This window comes from Hevea brasiliensis, chromosome 13, assembly GCF_030052815.1.
Source record: "Hevea brasiliensis isolate MT/VB/25A 57/8 chromosome 13, ASM3005281v1, whole genome shotgun sequence".
In the NCBI taxonomy this organism is placed as follows: Eukaryota; Viridiplantae; Streptophyta; class Magnoliopsida; order Malpighiales; family Euphorbiaceae; genus Hevea; species Hevea brasiliensis.
The window spans coordinates 81034856-81057078 of record NC_079505.1 but is presented as its reverse complement, the minus strand read 5'-3'; the positions used below and the strand labels follow the sequence as shown (position 1 = coordinate 81057078).

The 22223-nt window shown below is 27.8% G+C and overlaps 3 protein-coding genes across 3 annotated transcripts; 1 reads left to right on the top strand and 2 right to left on the bottom strand.

The window, feature by feature from the left end:
- Nucleotides 1-2742: 2742 nt before the first annotated feature.
- LOC110643608 (transcription factor PRE3-like) lies at nt 2743-3892 on the bottom strand. Its single transcript, XM_021796067.2, has 2 exons — nt 3524-3892; nt 2743-2892 (listed from the first exon to the last, which is right to left on the bottom strand). Exons 1-2 carry the CDS (start codon nt 3647-3649, stop codon nt 2743-2745), a joined length of 276 nt encoding a protein of 91 aa, XP_021651759.2. The 5' UTR covers nt 3650-3892.
- Nucleotides 3893-11314: 7422 nt separating this feature from the next.
- Nucleotides 11315-12134, top strand: LOC110643595 (E3 ubiquitin-protein ligase CIP8-like). Its single transcript, XM_021796054.2, has one exon. The coding sequence runs from the start codon at nt 11427-11429 to the stop codon at nt 12084-12086; it is 660 nt and encodes a 219-aa protein (XP_021651746.2). The 5' UTR covers nt 11315-11426; the 3' UTR covers nt 12087-12134.
- A 4838-nt stretch (nt 12135-16972) lies between these two features.
- Nucleotides 16973-18545, bottom strand: LOC131171740 (transcription factor PRE3-like). Its single transcript, XM_058131641.1, has 2 exons — nt 17996-18545; nt 16973-17338 (listed from the first exon to the last, which is right to left on the bottom strand). The coding sequence occupies exons 1-2, from the start codon at nt 18119-18121 to the stop codon at nt 17189-17191; spliced, it is 276 nt and encodes a 91-aa protein (XP_057987624.1). The 5' UTR covers nt 18122-18545; the 3' UTR covers nt 16973-17188.
- Between the last annotated feature and the right edge of the window lie 3678 nt (nt 18546-22223).

The window sequence follows — 22223 nt, the reverse complement described above, 5'->3', positions numbered from 1 at the left end:
TAAAAACTTAAATTCCTTGAACTAAATTAAAAACTTAGCCACTCATGTTTATGGCTTACAGAAAAATAAAGAAGAAATCTAAAAAGAGAATGGAGAATGAAAGCCTTCAAATGGAGAACGAAGGTCTGAATTGAGGATGCTCTTAGCTGCTGCCCAAAGACATATTTATACTAAAAAAAACCTAATCCCAAAGATAGGAACCAAACCAAACTAGGAAAGGTTTTGAAATTCAAGATGCAGATTTTCAGCCTGCATTCACATTTCTAGAATCAAGGCAGATTTTCAGCAACTTTCTTTTCGAATCTGCCTCTGACCTCTTCAGGAAAGTTGTAGCCCTATTTCTTAGCTTTCCAACAAATACTCATGGACCCAAATCCGAGGTCTACAGCCCAAGTTATAGCCCAAAAGCTGGGACTAGTTCAGTCAGACGGTTTAGCCCATTGTGATGATTTCATTGCCATTTTTGACAATTAAAATGGCCTCATCTCTCGTCTAGCCCTTCATAGAAGTTGTAGAGGTGGCTCTTAAGGTTCAATTGGGCTTGGCCTTGCTTCATTTGGACATCTGAAACTCCAGATACAAAATAAATACTGAAACTGGTCGTGACCCATCGAGTCTGGGTTTTTACAATAGATCCATAGCTCATTTTGTCAACCTTGGAGACTGATTTGGGCTTTGGTCCCTCTTTATCATTTGAAGTGCTCTATCTTAGCTTTTCAATGGATTAAACAACACTCAATTTGGAGACCCGCAACTTTAGAAACACCTGAAAAATACAGCAAATGTCAAATATTGAAAATTTCTTCATTTAACACAATTATTCCACAACTATCTAAAAATATTCCTAAATGATAAATATATTTTAACCAACTGAATTAAACATAAAAATACACTAAAAACCTAAATGTGATGAGAGTAAAATTAATAAATTATGCACTTATCAAGGAGAAGTTGGGTGCTATTGTAGATGGCTAATGTTTTTCGTTTTCAAATTATAGAAATTAGATATTAGGCTTTTCATTTAACCCCTTTTGAATTTTAGCTAATAAATATTATAGACAGCTAAGTGTTAATTCTTAAACTAAATGCACCAGAGTGTGCATATGTCACTTCTATCAATATTATTATTATTATAGAGGCTAGTGAAATCATATTTGCAATTAATCGATAAACCTAATTAAGATGATTATAAAATGAAGTTCTTTATTAGTAAGAATTGAAAGAGCCGAAAAACAAAACAACCAAACTAATAAAGTTAGGGATATTCTTATCTATATTGAACTCATTACGGACCCAAAATATAAGTATATGGAACTTATATATTTGATAGATAAGTCTTATCATAAATTTTACATCTTGAATTCATGATAATTGAGACCAAATAAGAAAAATTCATAAAATTGAAGTTATTCATTAACATGGAAGCCAAGCTAGGACTACAAAATGAGAAAAAAGAAAATCTATCACTAATTTAATATCTATTTTTTTTATTAGTCAAATATTATTAAAAAGGTTAAAAAAAAACAATGGGGATAATTTAACATCTATAAGCACTCAAATTGGTGTTTAATTCTTGTGGTAAAGTTTATTAAGAATGAGTATTAGGATTCAAATCTCACTAATATAATTCCTTTTTTTTTATTTAAAAACCCAAACATCAAATTATTAACACAGAAAAGAATAATAAAAGGACGAGGAGGAGAGTATGGGGAGGTTTTGTAGCTTGTGGAGACTTTTATTTGAAAATCAATAATCCAAAAGGCCAACAACTTTGCTATCTTTTCTTAGTATTATAGTTTACCAAATAAAAGTAGTAAATAAAAAATTTAGTCTTCAACGAAAAAATATAAAAGAAAGAAAGAAGAAAAGAATGCATTGTTGTCTATTTCGACAGATAATATGAACTCATAGGCCACTCAAATGGGCCCGACTCAAATAGTGTCCATTAGAGTCAAGACCTTAAAATAATATGCTAATGGCTTTGTCAAGCCTACTAATAGCATGGGCTTCATTATAATTAAGACCTTATACTTAAAATTAAGGGCTTTGTTAAGCCTAGCTAATAGCTTCTATATTCTATCTTGTATGAGGAAGCAAATAAATAAATATTATTTTATAATATAACAGGTTAGGATTTTAAATTTTTACTAATAAGTAACAGAGTATTTTGCATTATAATGTTATATATAGTGGACAAAGTCAATAAAGCTTATCAGCAGGCAGCTTTCTTAGAAACATCCTATTATATAATGTGGAATTTTTAAATTTTTTTATTATTTATTTAGTTTTAATTAAATTTTAAATTTAAAATTTTACTGTTATAAAATAAGAGATAGTACTATTTAGCTAAAATTCATTGGGAAATATCTTTTTACTTTTAAGCTCATAATTTTTTTTCCTTATTAGAAGTTGAGCCTATATGCCTATATTTTATGTGTTGAGATAGGTTATATGCCATACACATCCAATTGCCTTGGTATATCGAATCCATAAGTTAGAAAATTGGCTGAGTTCATACGTCAGCAAAATGGAAGGCCCCTCTTGATATATTCCTTAGCTTGATAAAGCTTGCAAAAGGAATTTCTAACCATTAAACAGGCACTACGTACATATTCACCACGATCATTAGACCAGGTACATTAGCCAGTGATGATAAAAACCTAGAAGAAAGAAAGATATAGAGAGAAGTACAAGGAAATAGTTAAGGAAGACGAAAGCGAAAGTAGTTAGCAATTCTCAGCTCTATTGCATAAGTAAATTCCTAATTATGGCAGCCTGTGCAGTGTCTGAAATTGCCAATAGCTCAGATAGCTGCTCGCTAAGATCATAAACCTCTCTGTGCAAGCTTCTGATATAGTTGCATGTCTCCTGCAACACCTTGGCAGCTGAAACCTGTAATTAAACAATCAATTTTTATGTTAATAAAAACCTCTTAATTTCTTTCATTAAATTAATTAATTCCCTTCAAATTCTTTCTCTTTTTTTTTTTATTGCATATGATGCCCCCTGAAAATGAATTAAACTAATCAATAACAAACTTCTAAATTACACTTCGGAAAATGCAAATTAATTAATTACCAATGAAATAAATTATGCATTAAAAAAAAAAAGGAAGAAGAAGAAGAAGAAGAAACTTCAGTGTAACAAAATTGCACCTCCTGCATGCTTTCTGTAAAGGTCGTCTACGTACTTTTCCATTTCTTAGTTCTCGGTTTGGTGTTTTGTCCTTTTAGATGTGATAAATAGAGAAAGATTCTTTCAAGATTGAAGGAGAAGTAAAACAAATTTAAACTAATTATATAAGCATCCTCCATGAGTAAATCTTAACTTTCTTTGCCTAATAAAACGAAAAGGTCTGTGTTAAATCATTCTACTGAGTACTGCCAAAAGCAAGTATTAATCATTCGAGGTCCAAAATCTTTAATTAGTATGAAAACTTGAGAGATACCTAATTAGTAAAGATGAAAAGCTTAGCATAAAAAGAAAGAAGAATAGTAACTTTTGAGAAGTACAAAAGCTATACCTTGTCCGAACGCCTATTGCTAATCTCAGGAAGAAGCTTTTGCAACTTAGTAACAAGATCAAGGATCTGATCAATTGTGATTCTTGAACTCCCTGATGGTCTTGATCTCGATCTGCAGCTAGACATGTTATAAAGAAATTATCACTGAAACTATATAAATGCACAATTATATATATATGTCAAAAACAAAGCTGTTCTATATAGCTTAGAAAAAAGAGAAGAAACGGCAGGACACAGAAGCTGGTGACTGTTGAAGTATCAAGAATGTGATTGCTATGGAGAAGCATAAAAGGAAGGGAACCTAAGATAGAGAAAGAAAGTGAAGAAGAGACAAGTTATTATGGAAGAAGTGATGACGGGTGTTTGAAGATGAAGTAGAGAGAGAGGAGTACTTGCATGGGAGAAAGAGGTGGGCAAAGGGCGTATTTAAATAGGGTTTTGGAGAGACAATGTGTGTGTGAGAGAGAGAGTTTTATAGAGATACGCCATACTGTCCTTGTTGGAAGTTTGATCTCAACAAGTGACTCTCTCTTTCTTCTCTCTTTCAGAAAGAAAGAGATAGGGAAGGTATGCTTGTCCTTTTTACTTATAAACATGTTAATATTCTTAAATGTGTTACTTATATGGTTTTAAACACTCATTCCCTTACATTTTTGGTGGTGAGTTAGTTTCGTGTATTTTCTTAAGAACACCTAATTAATTAATAATTATTATTTTACTTAGAATCATAATTTTATTAAAAAAAATTGCATATATATAATTTTTTATTAATTAAATTTTTAGAGACCATAATGTATGGAAGAATTTTCCTCATTTAGTAAGTGTGTGTCAGACCTCATAATACCATGTTTTTAAATGATATATCTCCAGTAACTTCATCCACATTGCTATGCGATTTTTTTTATGGTTAGGCACAATTATTATAAAATTAAAATATAAAATGTAGAATAAAATTTATATATAAAATAAATGAAATTTATATATTTATATATCAAATTTAAAATAAAAATTATTTTTTTAATATATTAAATTGAAGTATTAAAATTATTTTTTATTAATTTATAAATGACTGCAAACGAGTCATTCAACTAATAATTTTTCATATTTTTATTAAATATGTGTCTCATGACAAAATTATATACTATATAAAGTTGCAAATTTTTATAGCACATTAGCACTTTTTTTTTTTTAAATTCCATATAAAAAAGTAAATATCTAAAGGAGCTAGTTAATTATATTAGGTGAAATTTAATATTAAAATTGAAGTGAAGACACTACAACAAAAGTGTTCATTAGAGGCAAATAATTTGCAGCACATATCAATTATGTTCCTAAAACTTCATTGATTTAACAAATATAATATACAAGCAACCCGCAGAAGAGACGAAGGAAAGCCCTAAAGGAAAAGACAAAAAGGTTAAACCCTGCAAAGCCTACAATCATATGGCAGATGATAAATTTGTAATAACCTTCAAATCAATTGCAAAATTACTGATCATGGAGGAACGACTATCAGGTGAAATTTAAGATAAACAAGTTTTCACTATTGTGTGTGCATGTATATATATATATATATAAACAACTATTTTTATTACTTAATGATGCATGCATGTATCTATCTCATATGATGGAAGGAGAAATTTTAAACAGAGATTTGAGTTGCATATATAATCCTTTCTCATAATGTAAATAATAAAAATAAATTTTTTTTAGATGAAGAGGTATATTATTGGAAGTAATATTTCATAATGTAGATTAAGATAAAATTTTCTTTTAACTATGGCTAAGTGGCATTCTCAATTAATTTAATTAATATAACATAATAAATTTAATTTTATAATATGATAAAATAAAATCATGGTTAACAGCAGAAAAAATACAAAATTAATGTGTTAATTAGTATAATAAAAGAAAAAAAAATCTTATATATATATATATATATATATATATATATATATATATATATATATATTATTTATAAGGATATCTTTTATATCCATTTTATAGTAACAAAAATTAATTTTTTTTTTTTAAGTTCGTGACTATTAAAGGCGGAATCAAAAAATTTTGTTGGGAGGGCCAACCATAATACATCAACAAAACAAAAACACATATATATAGCATAAAATATATAATAAATAAAAATAATACAAAATATTAAAAGTTTAACCAATTATAACAAAACTTTCATAATAAATATATGTATTACATAATTATAATTTTTTTGACTAATATAATTTCATAATATAAACAACATTGTTTAAAGAAATAAAAATCAAACAATATCAAAGTATTAAAATTCAGATTCAAAAGTTAATAAATAAATATAAATCCTATATAATTAGATTATATGGCATAATAAGATAAAATAAAAAAAAATAATTATCATTAATATTAAAAAGACAAAAAAATATAAATTAATAAAATAACATAGTAAATATATATATATATATATATATATATATATATATATATATATATATATATATATATGTTAAAAATAAATATACGTCAAGTTGAATAATTCAAAATTTACATGAATATTGAGATCACTAGCTTTGTTTACTTATGTAAATATAAATAAAATATATTTTTTATTTAAATGACACCAAAAAAATAAAATTTTAAAAAAGAAAGACGATAAGGGAAAAAAATTATTGTAGCATAAAAGGACAAGGAGAGCAAAAATGCGAATTGAAAAAAATTCCATATGATTTGAGTGTATGATAGGAAATTATTACATTGACTTATATTTAACTTTAAAATAATAATTATAAATTAAATTTTAATTTATAATTATAAAAGTTTAAATAATTAACTTTTATTATACTTTGTAATCATTTAATAACAACCAAGTACTTTTGACACTTCAATTTAAATCATAATATATAAATTATAAATTATTAAAAATTAATATTAATGAAAAATTAAAATTTATTGTATCTATTTAAATTTATTATACCTATTTAATATTTTTAAGGGGCTAATAAAAATTTTGAGAGACTAATTATAAAAATAAATTTAAATACATCTATATTAAAAATAATCTTATGGAAGTTGGGGAAGACTCCCTTGTCCACCTAATTTGGTCCCTATTGATTATCCATCTCAATAATGTTATTTTAAAAAATTAAATTAAATCTGAATTTTTCCTAAAAAAAACAGTGGTTGTTACCACTGCACTACTGGTTCATTGTTTTTTTTTTTTTTCAATAATGATTGCAATGCAACATATATGCTTAGCAACAGCCAAATTGCCCACTAGCATTGATACTGTCTTTATCGAATCGGATTCTCAAAATAATATTTCTGGGGTTAAAAATCATGATTCAGCTCCTTGGCGTTTATCCTGAGTCATCAATTCCATCATTCTTCGTCTCCGATCACTCCCCCACATTGAGTTTAGCTTTGTCCCGCGCGAGCAAATTTTGTCGCAGATTGCGTAGCAAAGCATGGATTAACTAGAACCACTGATTTGGTTGCCTGTTTTGGATAGTGCTGCTCCTTCCTAGCGTCCAGAGATTGCTGCAGAATTTTTGTGACTGTTTTGTCAGCTATTTGGTCCTTTTTAGCTGTTCAGTTTTTTGCTTTCTTCAACCAATGGCCTTGTTTTGCTTTGGCTCATGGTCTAGACCTTATTTGCTTTTGGCATTTTGGTTCTGTTTAGTTACTGTTCTTTTCAGGTTCTGTTTTTTAATTTGCAACTCTTGGCAAATTATAGATTTCATTCGGTACACTAAAAATAATATATCTTATATTTACATAAAAATAATTATATCATAAAAATAAAAAATAAAAATTATATTTTATTAATAAATATATATATATATATATACTCCTAATAATTTACTGTAACTCTTTGCTTCTATTCCATGGACCGGCTTAGAAAGCTACGCTGTAAGTTAGTTATCCCGAAGTAGATCCATTGATCTAAATTTAGTTTGATGTTTACGTATAAATTTTTTCTGATTTTTATTTCAATAATATAAATTTAATTGTTTATAAAAAGAAATCGGGGGCACCTCAGAGGAGGGTTTGGTAGTTGACTGGTCAAAGGCTGAAAGCGAACAACATGCCATGTTCTCGTCCGAAGCAGATGCACACCACCGCACGTGGTTTCTCGGAGGCCCGAGCATTATAAGGGTGTTTGGTTAATTCATGGGACATAGTTGATAATTGATAGATTTAAATAGATAAATTAGAGTGTTTGATAAGTTTAAAATAATAAAATTGATAGTTAATGGGTAACTAATATGATATACATCAATTGCAGTTTATATTAATTTTATTTTTAAAACTGTTTCTCATCAGCTTATACATGATTTAATTTTATTTTTTATTTTAACTGTATTATTTTTTTTTATTTAACTCAAAAATTAATATTATTAATATTTTTATATTTTTTATTTATAATTTTAATATTTTAATTAATATATTTCAACTTTATTAAAATCTTTTTTATTAATAACATAAAATATAAAATATTTATTTATATCTAAAAACTTAAAATTAATTATAAGTTTTTTTTATCAACAATAATAATACTTTATTATTTTATCTATATTTTTTAAATTATTTAATGATTTTTTAAAAAAATTTAATTATTTTTTTATTTTAATAATAAAATAAATAATATAATATAATAGATTAATAATTATATTTTTATTTTAATAAAATAATAAATGATATAATATATTAATTTGATAATTATATATTTAATTTAATAATAAAATAAATAATATAATATATACTCTTATTAATCATTTCACATATCAACGACAGCTAAATATAATTTATCAAATACTTAACATAAATCAGCTATCATCAGCTACCAGCTATCAGCTATATACAACAGTTAAACTAAAGAGACCCTTATACCGACCGGGTTCTGCGGCAAAGATCTATTTTTTAATAAATAAAGTATTGCCGGATAAAACTATTGTTAATACTTTTCCTCTTTGTTACCCCTAATTTACCATATTAAGGCTGTGGTGAGGTCATTGATGGCGGTTAAAAGTGAATTTCAATAGAATTTATATTTCTATGAATATTTATTTTTATTATAAGTATAATTATTTTATTATGAAAAATAAAAAATTTAACGAAATTTTATAATTTATCTGATGCAATTTTATAAATTAATTTTTTTATAAAATTATTAATTACAAAAAATTTAACACATTAATGAAAAAGTAAAATTTTTTAATGCTTAAAAAAATACATATAATACTGTTTTAAAAATCCAATAGATAAATTATATGTAACAAATTTAATTAAAAATTATAAAAATAAATTACACATTCACTGTAACTGCATTAAATTAAAATAATTTACTTACATTATAAATAATTTTTGTAATAATTATTTTTCTGTTAAATTAATAAATTTTTTTAATTAATAATTTTATAAAAAAATCAATTTACAAAAATTATATAAGATTAATTGTAAAATTTTATTAAATTATTTTATTTTTCATAACAAAATACTTATCCTTTTGTGATAAAATCAGTAATGATAGAATACATATATATAAAGAAATTAAAAGTAAATGCCATTCGAAATTGAAAATGAAATTAAAGTAAGATGATAAAAGATCAGAATTTAATTAATCTGATATGATAAGATATTAATATACTACCACATTAGCTGTATGTATTAAGCGATCATCAGCTTGATTTCAGATCAAAACTCAAAAAAGAATTATTAATATTTTAGAAGAGAAAAAATAAATTAATTACAATTGATTTAAAATTATATTTATGTATTTGACTATTTATTATTGATGTTATTATATTTTTTTTTGTTATATAATGTTGAGCTCTGAAAATTTTATATGCATCTTGATTAATTCTTCTCCTTAAGTAAATTTAATTACTTATTAATGCAGAACATATGAATTCACTAAACCCAAAATGATAAAACAGATACCACTCCAACAAATTCTCATAATTTAACAATTGGTACTTAAAAGATGCTTAAATTTTTAGCTAATTACTCATTCTTAAATTCTTTACAAGAAAGAAAAGAAATCGAAGCAAAATGATTATTAACAAGTAGTTAGATTAGTGACATCAAAACTGATCCACTTAGTAAGACTCCTAAATTAAGCGTGAGAGACCGCATGCTAAAAAAAAAAAAAAAAAGTTATCATGTTCTATCCAAGCATATCACACATTGCTTCCAAGAATCTTTATTAACTTTTACCTTCTCTAATGCTTCCATGGCTGAATTACTAGCACCCACGAACCTCAACCTCAGCGACTTGAAGGACTCCAGGAAATTAAAGCGCCAGGCTCAATAGAACCTGTATTACTATTAGGTGATTGGACAGTGTTAAGAAGCACAAACATAGGAATAACCTTTCGTTCCAAGTTTCCACTTTCTTGTGCACATTCTGCTATTTTCAGTATCATTATGAGTTGAACATTTAAAGGCATGTTCATCTCTGAAAGCATGTTCATTACGGTAGAACAAGAAGTGGCGTCATGCATTAGATGTCCCTTTTCACTGGAAACTCCTTCAAGATTGTAATGTCGGCACTGCTGGTACCTCCCTCCATGGGATCAAAAGGTATAATGTGCAAATATATTTGAATCAAGAGCACTGTTTCGCCAAAGAATCATCCATGTCTTCAGCTTCCCCCAGCCATGCCTCGCATTGATAAGTTGTGGGAATCTTGAACAAGAACAATAAGAGAACGGCTCAAAGAGAATATCTTTCTTTTATTTAATGCTTAAAGATCAAGAACAAGGTAATAATAGGTAAGCTTTAGTTATATATAGTGAATTTGGGAAAAAGGTTATCAAGCTAAATATAAAAGTTAGGCCTTAGAAAAAATTTGATAAGAGTGTGCTATCTTTATTTTATATTTTTTATATAAAAAATAATTTATGACATTAAATATTAATTTTTATTTAAATATTTTTAAATTTTAATTACTAAAATCTCATCTAGTATAAAGAAATAATAACTATTTAAAATTTCTCTTTACCACATCTTTTAAGAATTTTAAAATTTTGAAGTTTATAATTTCAAATACTATAATACTCTGCTTATAATATCATATACCTCTAAATACAATTATTTTTTAATTAAATTTTTATCCTATTAGAAAAAAGTGAATATTTTTTAAAAATTATATTAATATATATATTTAAATAATTATTTAATAAAAAAATTATTTATAAAATTTAAAAATTTATTTTTAAAAATATTTCTTATATTTTAAGTATAAAAATTTGAAGAATGATACTTTAGAAATTGTCCGCATATGTGCTTCTTTTTTTCTTTACTCTATTTATTATTTTATTGATATATGTCAACTAATTTAAAAAATAATAAAAATTAATTTATTAATTAACTTATTTATTTATTAACAAATAAATTAAAATTATAATTAATTAAAAATTTTATTATTAAAAAAATTTTATAATATAATTATGAAAATATAAAATATATATTAAATTATATTATTAAAATAAAAAAAAATGTTCCACATAATGCCGAGACAAAACTACTAATTGGATCTGAAATTTTAGGTGCAATGCGATCAATATTCCGAAATGAGAAACTTCAAAGTTAATAATTTGGTAGTCCCTATGAAGACCGTTAGCTTCCTATTAGCTTCCTATCACTATCAGACTTGGATTTGGTTTATGACTCAAATACAGCAATATTAGGGTTTCCTTTTTTATTTATTTTTACTTTTTTTTTTTTTAATTTTCTTAAAGAGATTTAGCTTTCCTTATTGACATAGGAATCCCGGAGCCTCTTTTCCAATTCTGCTATACGTAATGTTCTATAAGATCTCCTTCCTTCTACAAAAATTTAATTTCCTTTTCCTTTTGGCATCTTGTTTTATAGGTTTTGTTCTCCATTCTCTTTGCTCATAGTCTGGTTAGAGATGTCAACAGAAGATCAAGAAATTTGTTGCCATGTGACTCCACTGGACGAAGTTGAAGCAGAAGATGATTCTTTTTCCTGCCATATGTTCTCGATAGAGGTTGTAGCCACCTTCATGCCTCCGCTGGATGATTCAGCAATGGAGGAAGAAGAATTGGAGCTTTATGATGAGGAGTGTGACGTGATCCAGGACAGATTCCTAGTTGAACGAAACAAGTTGTTTTGCCCAGAAACATCCGTGTCAACTATACATCAAATTCTTCTTGACATGGACATCCCTGTTCAGCCATACATGGTGGATAGGATATTAGGGTTTGCTCGTCAAATGGCAAGCAATAAACGCTATATGGGTCGAAAGGTTCTGCACATGAGGGTAGAAATTGATGTTCCTCCTGGTTTTGAGGCAATGGATACTGAAGGCGATGGAGATGATGATGATCTATCGTCACGCTTAGTGCCCGCAACCAAGACAGCAATTGAGGCTTTGGAGATAATCAAAATTGAAGATTCGACAGAACACTGTATGATTTGTTTGGAGGAGCTACTGATTGGATCAGAGGTGACTCGGATGCCTTGCTCCCATCTTTATCACAGTGGGTGCATTCTTAATTGGTTAGAAAAGAGCAGAGCTTGTCCATTGTGCAGGTTTGAAATTGCCTAGTTGGGAATCACAGAGATAGCGACTAGTCTAGTAGACATGTATATTTTTATCGGGAACTGATCTTTACTTTTATTATTATTATTATAAATACTGACTGATACTTTTATTTTAGAAACAGTAATGTTGTTTTTTTTATTTTTTTTTAAATATAAAGTAATTAAATATCAGTATTTGTTTGTCAATGAATTATTAGTTTGTTGGTTTCCGGGGTCCAGGAAATAATGGTTTTCCAACAATTCAGCAGTTGGTTCTATTTTTCAGAGTATTAACTAAATTATGATTGCCTATGTACTATGAAAAGATTTCAACAATTAATTATGATGTAATTATTCATAAAATAGTTCCTATAATTATTAATTATCTTCTTGCTCCTTGAATATTTTTTATTGATCAAATACAATTTTTTTATTCTTGAATTTGCTCCATTGAACCTATCACATCCCTAAATTAATTATTTGAGAAATCTATTACACTGTAAACAACCAAATTTCATAACGCTAGTAAAAGGAAGTTATTTTCTTATACCTTTAAAACATACAATTTCATTTCATATTAATTTTTTCAATAACCAAACATAATAAAGAATTTGAAGAAAAGACAATCAAACCCACAATCATCTTCTATGTATTCCCCATCTTTTGCACAGAAACAGTAAGAGGAAACTCAAGCCTCACAATGATGAAAATCACACCAACTCAATAAGCAAAGAAACTAAAATTTACACAAGTCAATGGAGAGCAAATGAGGTGGAGTAAGTTCTTAAGATCTAGTTGGAATGTGTGGATGAATCAATGTGAAGGAGGAGGTGACTATTCATGACTAAATATTTTCTATTTTTAAATTATAAAAGTTAGGGATTAGATTTTTCATTTAACTCCTTTTGAATTTCTTATACTTGCAATGTAGAGAATGAATAATACAGATGGCTAAGTATTTATTCTAGAGGCTAGTGAAATTATATTTGCAACTGATGGGATAAACTTAATTAATAAGGTGATTATAAAATGAAGTTCTTTATTAATAAGACTTTGAAGTGGTTGAAGAAATTGAAGGAGCTGAAAGGCAAATCGACCATACTAATTAAAATGAAGTTGTTCATTAAATGGAAGCAAAGGGACTACAAAATGAGGAAAAAAAAAAACCTATCACTAATTTAATTTCTAATCTAATTTGATCTCAGATATATATATATAAAATTTTCACCAAAGTGTGAAATTTGGCAGATTATAATTATAATATTTGGCCTTTTAATTTAACATTTTGCATATCAAAATTTACATCTTCCTAAAAAAAATATCAGTGACAAAAAATAAGTCGTTGGTAGTCATTTTTCCATAACTAAAGCTTTTAGTGATAGATTTTTAACGGATAAAAATCTATTGTTGATACCCTTATGGATAAATTTTATAGTAGAAATTTTGCTACTTTCGCTAAATTTAGCCATGGCATTAACGACACAATGCCAAATATCATCCCTAATTCTGTTGTTAAATCTCAATTACTTTCAAACAAATTTCTTTTTTTTTTTAATTTCATATTTGTATCCATTTGATTAAATTTGTTTTTCTTTCCTTATATTTGTACCCATTAGGATCATATCTAAAGTTTTCTCCCTAATATTGAGATTTTGTTTTAGTTTTATTTTATCCCCTTAGTGGAGTTTGTTTATTATTATTATTATTATTTTGCTGAGTTAGTAATTTGAAATACAGCATGATTCATTAATTTTTTTTAGTTGAAGATTTTGAATATTTAGGTATGAATAATGATTTTCTATTAATGGAATTGATAGTGTGACATATTTTTCTATCAGTATTACCGAGTGATTTAATCTTTTCTACGTGTTATAGAGGTAATAAGTTTCAAAAAAAAATTATAAAAAATTTATTTAGTCATTCAAAATGATAAAAGACCAGTTATCACCTGAAACATTATTCTACCCAAGTTAAATTATCTTTGAATAAAATATTTTAATTATTTATATTTATATTTTTTTTCTTTCATCAAAAAATTATTTTATACGTATTTCATGATCCTTATTAATAAATTATCAAAATTTTTATAAATAAATAAATAAATTCGTGGCAAATCCACTACTGATTTGACATTATCTATAAATTTATTTATTTATTATCATAAAAATTCACAAATAAATATAATAGATTAATTATAATTATCTTAATTCAATATAATTAAAATGCATATGTTATTAAAATTAAATAATCTATGCAAAATACATGATATTTATAACTAAATAAGATCACACTTTACATCAGAACAGCTTTTTCCCTTAAAAAGATTATTAGATAAAACAATGGAAGACCGATTTTCTCTGTGCCCCAATTTCTCATATCCATTTCACTCTGAGATCCACTTTTTGTCTCCATTTCACTTTGAGAGTTGCTTGCACCATTTGCTATTGAAGAATCCCCTTATTTTGTTTGGTTCTGCTGTGGGTCTCTCCATTATCTCTTTCAATTCACGTAATGGGTCATTATCCAATCAAATTCAGGCAATAATAATTGAGAAAAAAAAAAGAGTAGACCTTTCATCTACAAAATTTGCGTATTGGGTCTTTTTTCTTGATAAAATGCTTTCTTGTGACATGTTTTTTGGGTTTACCGTAGATTTTTCGTTTGCATTGATCGAAGAGGCGATATGCTGTGTTGCAGAGGTGGAGTAGAGGAACTCGACGGCCCCCCTGCTAATCAATATAGAGCCCCACCTAAATGATGTAATTTTTACTCTTAACATCTATTTCCTTGTCAATATTGTCATAATGTTGTTAAATTCTGCAAAATGTATCTGTGTTTCTGTGGTTTTTGTTAGTCTTCTCGTTTATAATTCTGCCATCTCTATGATACCATTACTTGAGATTTGGACTTTATCTACTAACGATGCCTGGAATATGAATTTTATGTGGTAGCACCATATATTTCAAGGAGGTTTCGTGGATTATATCTTCCTGATTTTTTCACCTTCAAAGATGGAAGTGTTGCTGGCCTTTGTTTGACATTTATGTTTATTTAACTGATTGACACCTTGGATGCAGTTCACTTCCTCTGTTGAATGGATTGGTAAAAACCTTCGGTTTGATATAGGGAGTAAGCTTCTTTTTTTTCTTTTTTGCTTTGAGCTCACATGTTAAAATAATTAATAATCATAATCCAAAGGCCAACAACACTCCTATCTTTTCTTAATATTATAGTCGACCAAATAAAAGTAGTAAAGAAACAATTGTCTTCGTCCAAAAATATAAAAGAAGGAAAGAAGAAAAAAATATGTACCTATTTATAAATTATAATTTTGTAAAAATTTAATTTAATTAATTTTTTTTATCAATTCTCATTTATAAAAAAATCTAATTCTTTTAACTAAAAAATTAATTCATTTTAAAAGAAATAGAATTGATGAATGATTGTGTGATAATTTTTTTAGATTACATTTAAACTTTAAGATTTAAATTTAAAATTTGAATTTTAAATATTTGATTTAATATTTAGAATTTAACATTTATAAATTTAAAAATTTTTTATTTGGAAAATAACAAGAATTTTCATGGAAAGTGTCAAGAAATTATAATATTATGTAGAATTGATACATTTGATTGCAGTGGGAGGAATTTAAAATAACAAGACAGGAGTAGTAATTTTAAATTTTTAGTTTTTTAAGTTTGTCAAACATACATGGATTTATACCAAATTTAAATTTATTTTTATTTAGAATATCCAAATAATATATTTAGTCCAAATTTAAATTCATATGATCAGATCCCCCAATCCAAACATAGTATTAAATTATTATTTTTTTTTTTTTGGCAAATGATTGAAATTATTCCAAAGATAATAACTCTTAAAATACCTCTACAAGTAATTTGAACTCATAGGCCACTCAAATTGGCCCAACTCAAATAGTGCGCATTAGTGCATTAATGGCTTTGTCAAGCCCATTAATAACATGGGCTTCATCATAATCGAAGACCTTAAAATGTTGATACTTAAAGTTAAGGCTTTTATTAAACCTAGCTAATAGCTTCTACATTTTTTTTTCTTTTGAAACTAATAGCTTCTATACTCTATCTTGTATGAGGAAGCAAATAAATAAATAAATAAATATTATTTTATAATATATCAGATTAAGATTTTAAATTTTTACCGCTTTTTTTTTCTGCTAAGCGCTCATTTATCTTGTATATTTTGCATTATAATGTTATATATAGTGGAGGACAAAATCAATGAAGATTATCAGCAGGCAGCTTTTGTGGTGAATTTTGAGTGCATGAGGCAGAAGTACCCATACTTCCAACAAGGAAGAAGAATATAGAACCTATACATACCCCATACTCCCAGCGAAGATACCTCCCTGTTTTTGTATATGGTTTTCTAGATGCTCTTGTTTTGGGAACTAATCAGTTTTTATGTGATTAGCAGCTAGTGGCTTGGCCTTCAGTTTTGATAACTGTCAACCAATACTTTCATGTTAACATGTCCATTAGTACCATCTTAGTGTAAATGCATGCATCATTAACCATGATTCCTACCTTAAAATTACTATTATCACTATTATTATTTAAGCTCAGCAACACATTCATCGGTAATAAAAGACTCAAAAAAATGTTTAAAAAATTGAAATTTTTATTTACTTTTCTTTAACCATATGCGCGAAAGAACTGTGAAAGTAAATAATATTTTCTTTATTTTTTCCATCAATGTTGTTAAGCCCATGGAGATAGAGATAGGCATGCCGCCATATTTTTTTTTTTTTTTCTCGTTAGAAGTCGAGCCTATATGCCTATATTTTATGTGTTGAGATATGTTCATATGCCGTCCATTTCCAATTGCCTTGGTAGATCCAACCCATAAGTTAGAAAATTGGCTGAGTTCATATGTCAGCAAAATGGAAGGCCCCTTTTATTATATTCCTTAGCCTGATAAAGCTTGCAAAAAGCTATTTCTAACCATTAAACAAGCACTACATATTCATTACGATCATTAGGCCAGGTGCTATTGATAATAAAAACCTAGAAGAAAGAAAGATATAGAGAGAAGTACGACGAAATAATTAAGGAAGACGAAAGCCGAACTCGCTAGCAATTCTCAGCTCTATTGCATAAGTAAATTCCTAATTATGGCAGCCTGTGCAGTATCTGCAGTTGCCAATAACTCAGATAGCCGCTCGCTAAGATCTTCAACCTCTCTGTGCAAGCTTCTGATATAGTTACATGTCTCCTGCAACACCTTGGCAGCTGAAACCTGTTATTAAACAATCAATTTTTATATTAATAAAACCCTCTCAATTTCTTTCATCAACTTAATTAATTCCCTTCTAATTCATTCATTTTTTTGGTTGCATATGATGCCCCTTGAAAATGAATTAAACTAATTAATTACAAACTTCTATACTACACTTCGGAAAATGCAAATTAATTAATTACCATGAAATAAATTATGCATTATAAAATTAAAAAAAAAAAAAGGAGAGAGAGAGAAGAAGAAGAAGAAGAAACTTCGGCGTAACAAAATTGCACCTCCTCGATGCTTTCTGTATAGGTCGTCTACGTACTTTTCCATTTCTTAGTTCTGGGTTTGCTGTTTTGTTCTTTTAATTAGATGGGATAAATAGAGAAAGATTCTTTCAAGATTGATGGAGAAGTTAAAGAAATTTAAACTAATTTTATAAGCATACCCCAAGAGTACTAAATCTGTAACTTTCTTTTGCCTAATAAAACAAAAAGGGCTGCGTTAAATCATATCATTCTACTGAGTACTGCCAAAGGCAAGTATTAATCATTAGAGGTCCAAAATCTTTGATTAGCATGAAAACTTGAGAGATCCCTACTTAATAAAGATGAAAAAGTTAACCTAAAAAGAAAGAAGAGTAGTGACTATTGAGAAGTACAAAAGCTATACCTTGTCCGAACGCCTATTACCAATCTCAGGAAGAAGCTGTTGCAACTTAGTAACAAGATCAAGGATCTGATCATCTGTGATTCTTGAACTCCCTGATGGTCTTGATCTCGATCTTCGGCTAGACATGTTATAAAAGAAATTATCACTGAAACTATAAAAATATATAATGATATATATATGTCAAAAACTAAGCTGCTCTATATAGCTTAGAAAAGAGAGAAGAAACGGCAGGACACAGAAGCTGGTGACTAGTGAAGTATCAAGAAAGTGGATTGCTATGGAGAAGCTTAAAAGGAAGGGAAACTAAGATAAAGAAAGAAAGTGAAGAAGAGACAAGTTATCATGGAAGAAGTGAAGATGGATGTTTGGAGATGAAGTAGAGAGAAAGAGAGAGAGAGAGAGAGAGGTAGCGGAGAGAGGAAAGAATTGCATGGGAGAAAGGTGGGCAAAGAGCGTATTTAAATAAGGTTTTTGGAGAGACAATGTGTGAGAGAGAGAGAGATTTCTAGAGATACGCCATACTGTCTATTGTTCCCAAGTCGAAGTTTGATCTCAGCTATCAAGTGACTCTCTCTTTCAGAAGGAAAGAGATAGAGAAGGTGTGCTTGGTTTTGAGCTAGCAAGTCTGTGTCAGTCCTCTACACGCAATACCATCTTTTTTTTTTATGATATATCTCCAGCAACAATCTTAATAATTTTTCTTTTTTCTTTTTTAGAAAGAACAATCTTAATACTTTCTTCCATATTGCTAAACGATTTTTTGGTGGTTAGGCAGATTTATTATTAACTTAAAATATATAAAATTTATAACAAATTTATATATGAAATAAATAAAATTCATACATTTATATCATAATTTAAAATAAAAATTATTTTTATGATAAACTACAGATATCTCTTCATTTATTGGATTAAATGTAATCCTATTCGAGAGTTTTTTTCATTCAATCAAATATTCGATTTTACTTGAAAGATATAAAATTCTTTAAATTATTTAAATTATTTTTTTATTAATTTATAAATGATCTCAAATGAGTCATTCAACTAATAATTTATCATATTTTTATTAAATATGTGTCTCGTAACATAAAATATATATTATTAAAGTTGCAATTTTTTCAGAAAATTAGCACCTTCTTTTTTAAAAAATTTACATATAAAATGGTAAATATCTAAAGGAGCTTGCTACTTATATTAGGAGAAATTTGATATTAAAATTGAAGTGATGACAATACAACAAAAGTGTTCATTGGAGGTGAATTTAATATTAAACAACTAAATAATTAATCCAATTACTTCTATAATAATTAATTTAATTTCAGAGAATATTATGCTGAACAAATATCATTAACATTCAATGTGTTTCATAACATGCATTTTAAGGATAATGGATTAAAAATCATCTTATTTTTTTATTATATTTTAATTTCACTTAATTAGCGTAATTATTACTTAATTGATTTAATTAAAGGTTGAAAAAAACTGATGTAACGGTTTCATTATCTTAATAGCGGGCAATTTAATGATAAGATGTAATTGCACAATTTTGAGTTTGACAATTTTTTTTTTAATTCATGATAAAATTATAAATTTTTCAAAAATTTAGATTTTTTTCTTCGTTTTTCTTAATGTAAATAATAAAAATATTTTCTTTCAATCTAAAAGATGAAGAGGTATATTAATTTGAAGTAATATTTCATATTGTAGATAATTTTATTTTAACTACGGCTAAGTGGTATTCTCAAATAATCTAATAAATATAAGAAAATATCATAAAATAAAATCATCGTAAAAAGCAGAGAAAATACAATATTAATGTGTTAATTAATATAATAAAAGAAAAAAAAACCTTCAATATATATATATATATATATATATATATATATATATATATATATATATATATATATATATATATATATATATATATATATATATATATATACTTTTTTAATGATTGCAATGCATCAATGTATGTATTTCTTATTGACAGCCAAATCGGGGGTGACTAGTTGACTGGTCAAAGGCTGAAAGCAAACAACACACCATGTTCTCGTCCGCAGCAGATGCACACCACCGCACGTGGTTTCTCGGAGGTCCAAGCGTTACACAACTTACACCGACCCGCTTCCGCGGCAAAGATCCATTTTTTAATAAATAAAGTATTGCTGAATAAAAATATTGTTGTATACTTTTCCTCTTTATTACCCCTAATTTACTATATTAAGGTTGTAGTGAGGTCATTGGCAGTTAAAGCGAAATTATATATATAATATATCTCAAATAATTTAGAGTTGCATTTATATATTTAGCCATTTCTTATTGATATTATTATATTTTAATTTTTTTTTAGATAACGTTGAGCTCTAATAATTTTACAATTTATTCGTAAATTTAATTACTTATTAATACTGATCATATGAATTGCTAATAAGAGATACTTTAATCAGTTTTTCTTTATCTTTAAAATATAAAAAGTAAAAAAATTTAAATTCAAATAAAATAATTAATCTTTATAACAAAAACAGAAATAATTATACCATTTCACATGTCACGACCCAACCTATGGGTCGAACCGGCACTAGGACCTGGACTAGCCTAAAGTTCTCGAGGCCCGTAGTAAGCCTAACTATTCCTCAACCCAACTCTAAGGCCCATTTGGGCTCAATTTCAAGAATTCAACTGGATAGAGTTCGTCCATAAAATGGACCATTTAACAGGGAATTTTTAACTGCCGGACCTGTAAACACAATATATATAATAAACTGGTGAGCTCAGCTCACCCTCCAAATAATCAAATGTCATAAAAATAAATGGGAGCTCGGCTCTCTCATCAAATCCAACCATACATGCATTAATAAGTTTACAGGTCCAACATAACAATTATATTACAGACCTAATCAAATAAATATTTCTAACACATGCGAAATTCTGGGAGTAAATAAAAATTATATAATATCATAACATAAACAGACAACCTGCGAGAGATGGGAACAGGTTAAAACTCAAAAATAAACCTCCTGTATTCTGAAAAAAAAAAAAAAAAGTGAATAGGAATGAGCGTTCGATTCAGAGAGTAAAATATCAATTTTAACTATAATTTCTATAACTATCTAAAACTAATACACCCTGTGAAGTGAAATGCAACATCTTCATAATTTTCATAGCATAACAGCAAAAGGTAATTTGGAGCACTCACACACCCGATAATGTCAAACAATACATATATGGGAGTTGATCCCCTATACAGCCCTCTTAATCCATCATCTGCCAGCGAAGATCTCAAGCTGGACTTTCGCTTAATAAACCAAATACGGGGTCCCAGTGAATCTCTCAAGCCGTGTCTACTCCGAAGGATCGGGTCCCAGCGAGTATCCCTCAAGCTGTGTCTACCCGTCCTGTCCATATCCAACACCATACCACACGCACGCTAACGCACGCACACTGCTCCCAATTACCACAAATAATACCCATGGCAATTCATTAATTAAGAATGCAATATAAAACGTGCCTAGTGTTTAACTACATAGATATATACATATAAGTGATGCATGAGCATACATGAACATATAATAATATTGAAATTATAATTAAAATTAAAATTTTACTCACATAATTAACCGCAGTCACTGTGGTAACTGGGCGGAGGAAGAAGGTTGTCCCGGCTCACCTGACAATTTTATTACAATTATTTAATACATTTTATTTAATACAAACTGAAAAAAGAACAAAGATGTCCTAAGTCGTGCCGAAAATCTGACAGAGTCTCCCCCATACCTAGGACCTACCCAACTTGCAAAAGGGCTTAAAATGCACTTTTATATCCACAAACCATACACCCACAACTCAATCACATCACACAGCCCCTCCTGGGGCCATCCAAACAGTCATCAATCACAATATGTAAAATTACAGTTTAGTCCTTATAATTGACCCTTTTGTAAAAACTACCCAAATAAGCTCTAAAAATTATAAAACTTTGCCCCGCGGTCCTTAGCAATATTACTAAACTAATGTAAAAGGAAATATAATTTTCTAAGCTATCATGAATATTTTATAGATTTTTAATCCCATTCAAGCACTAGATAATTAAGAAAAAGTAAGGTTCGGGTTTATCTATGTTGATTTTGACCCAAGGGACGCGTTCGGGACGTCTGACAATGGTGGGGTAGCCAAAATTTTGACCCAATTTTAAGACTTTTTCGGTAGCCTGTTTGTCTGGTCGAAA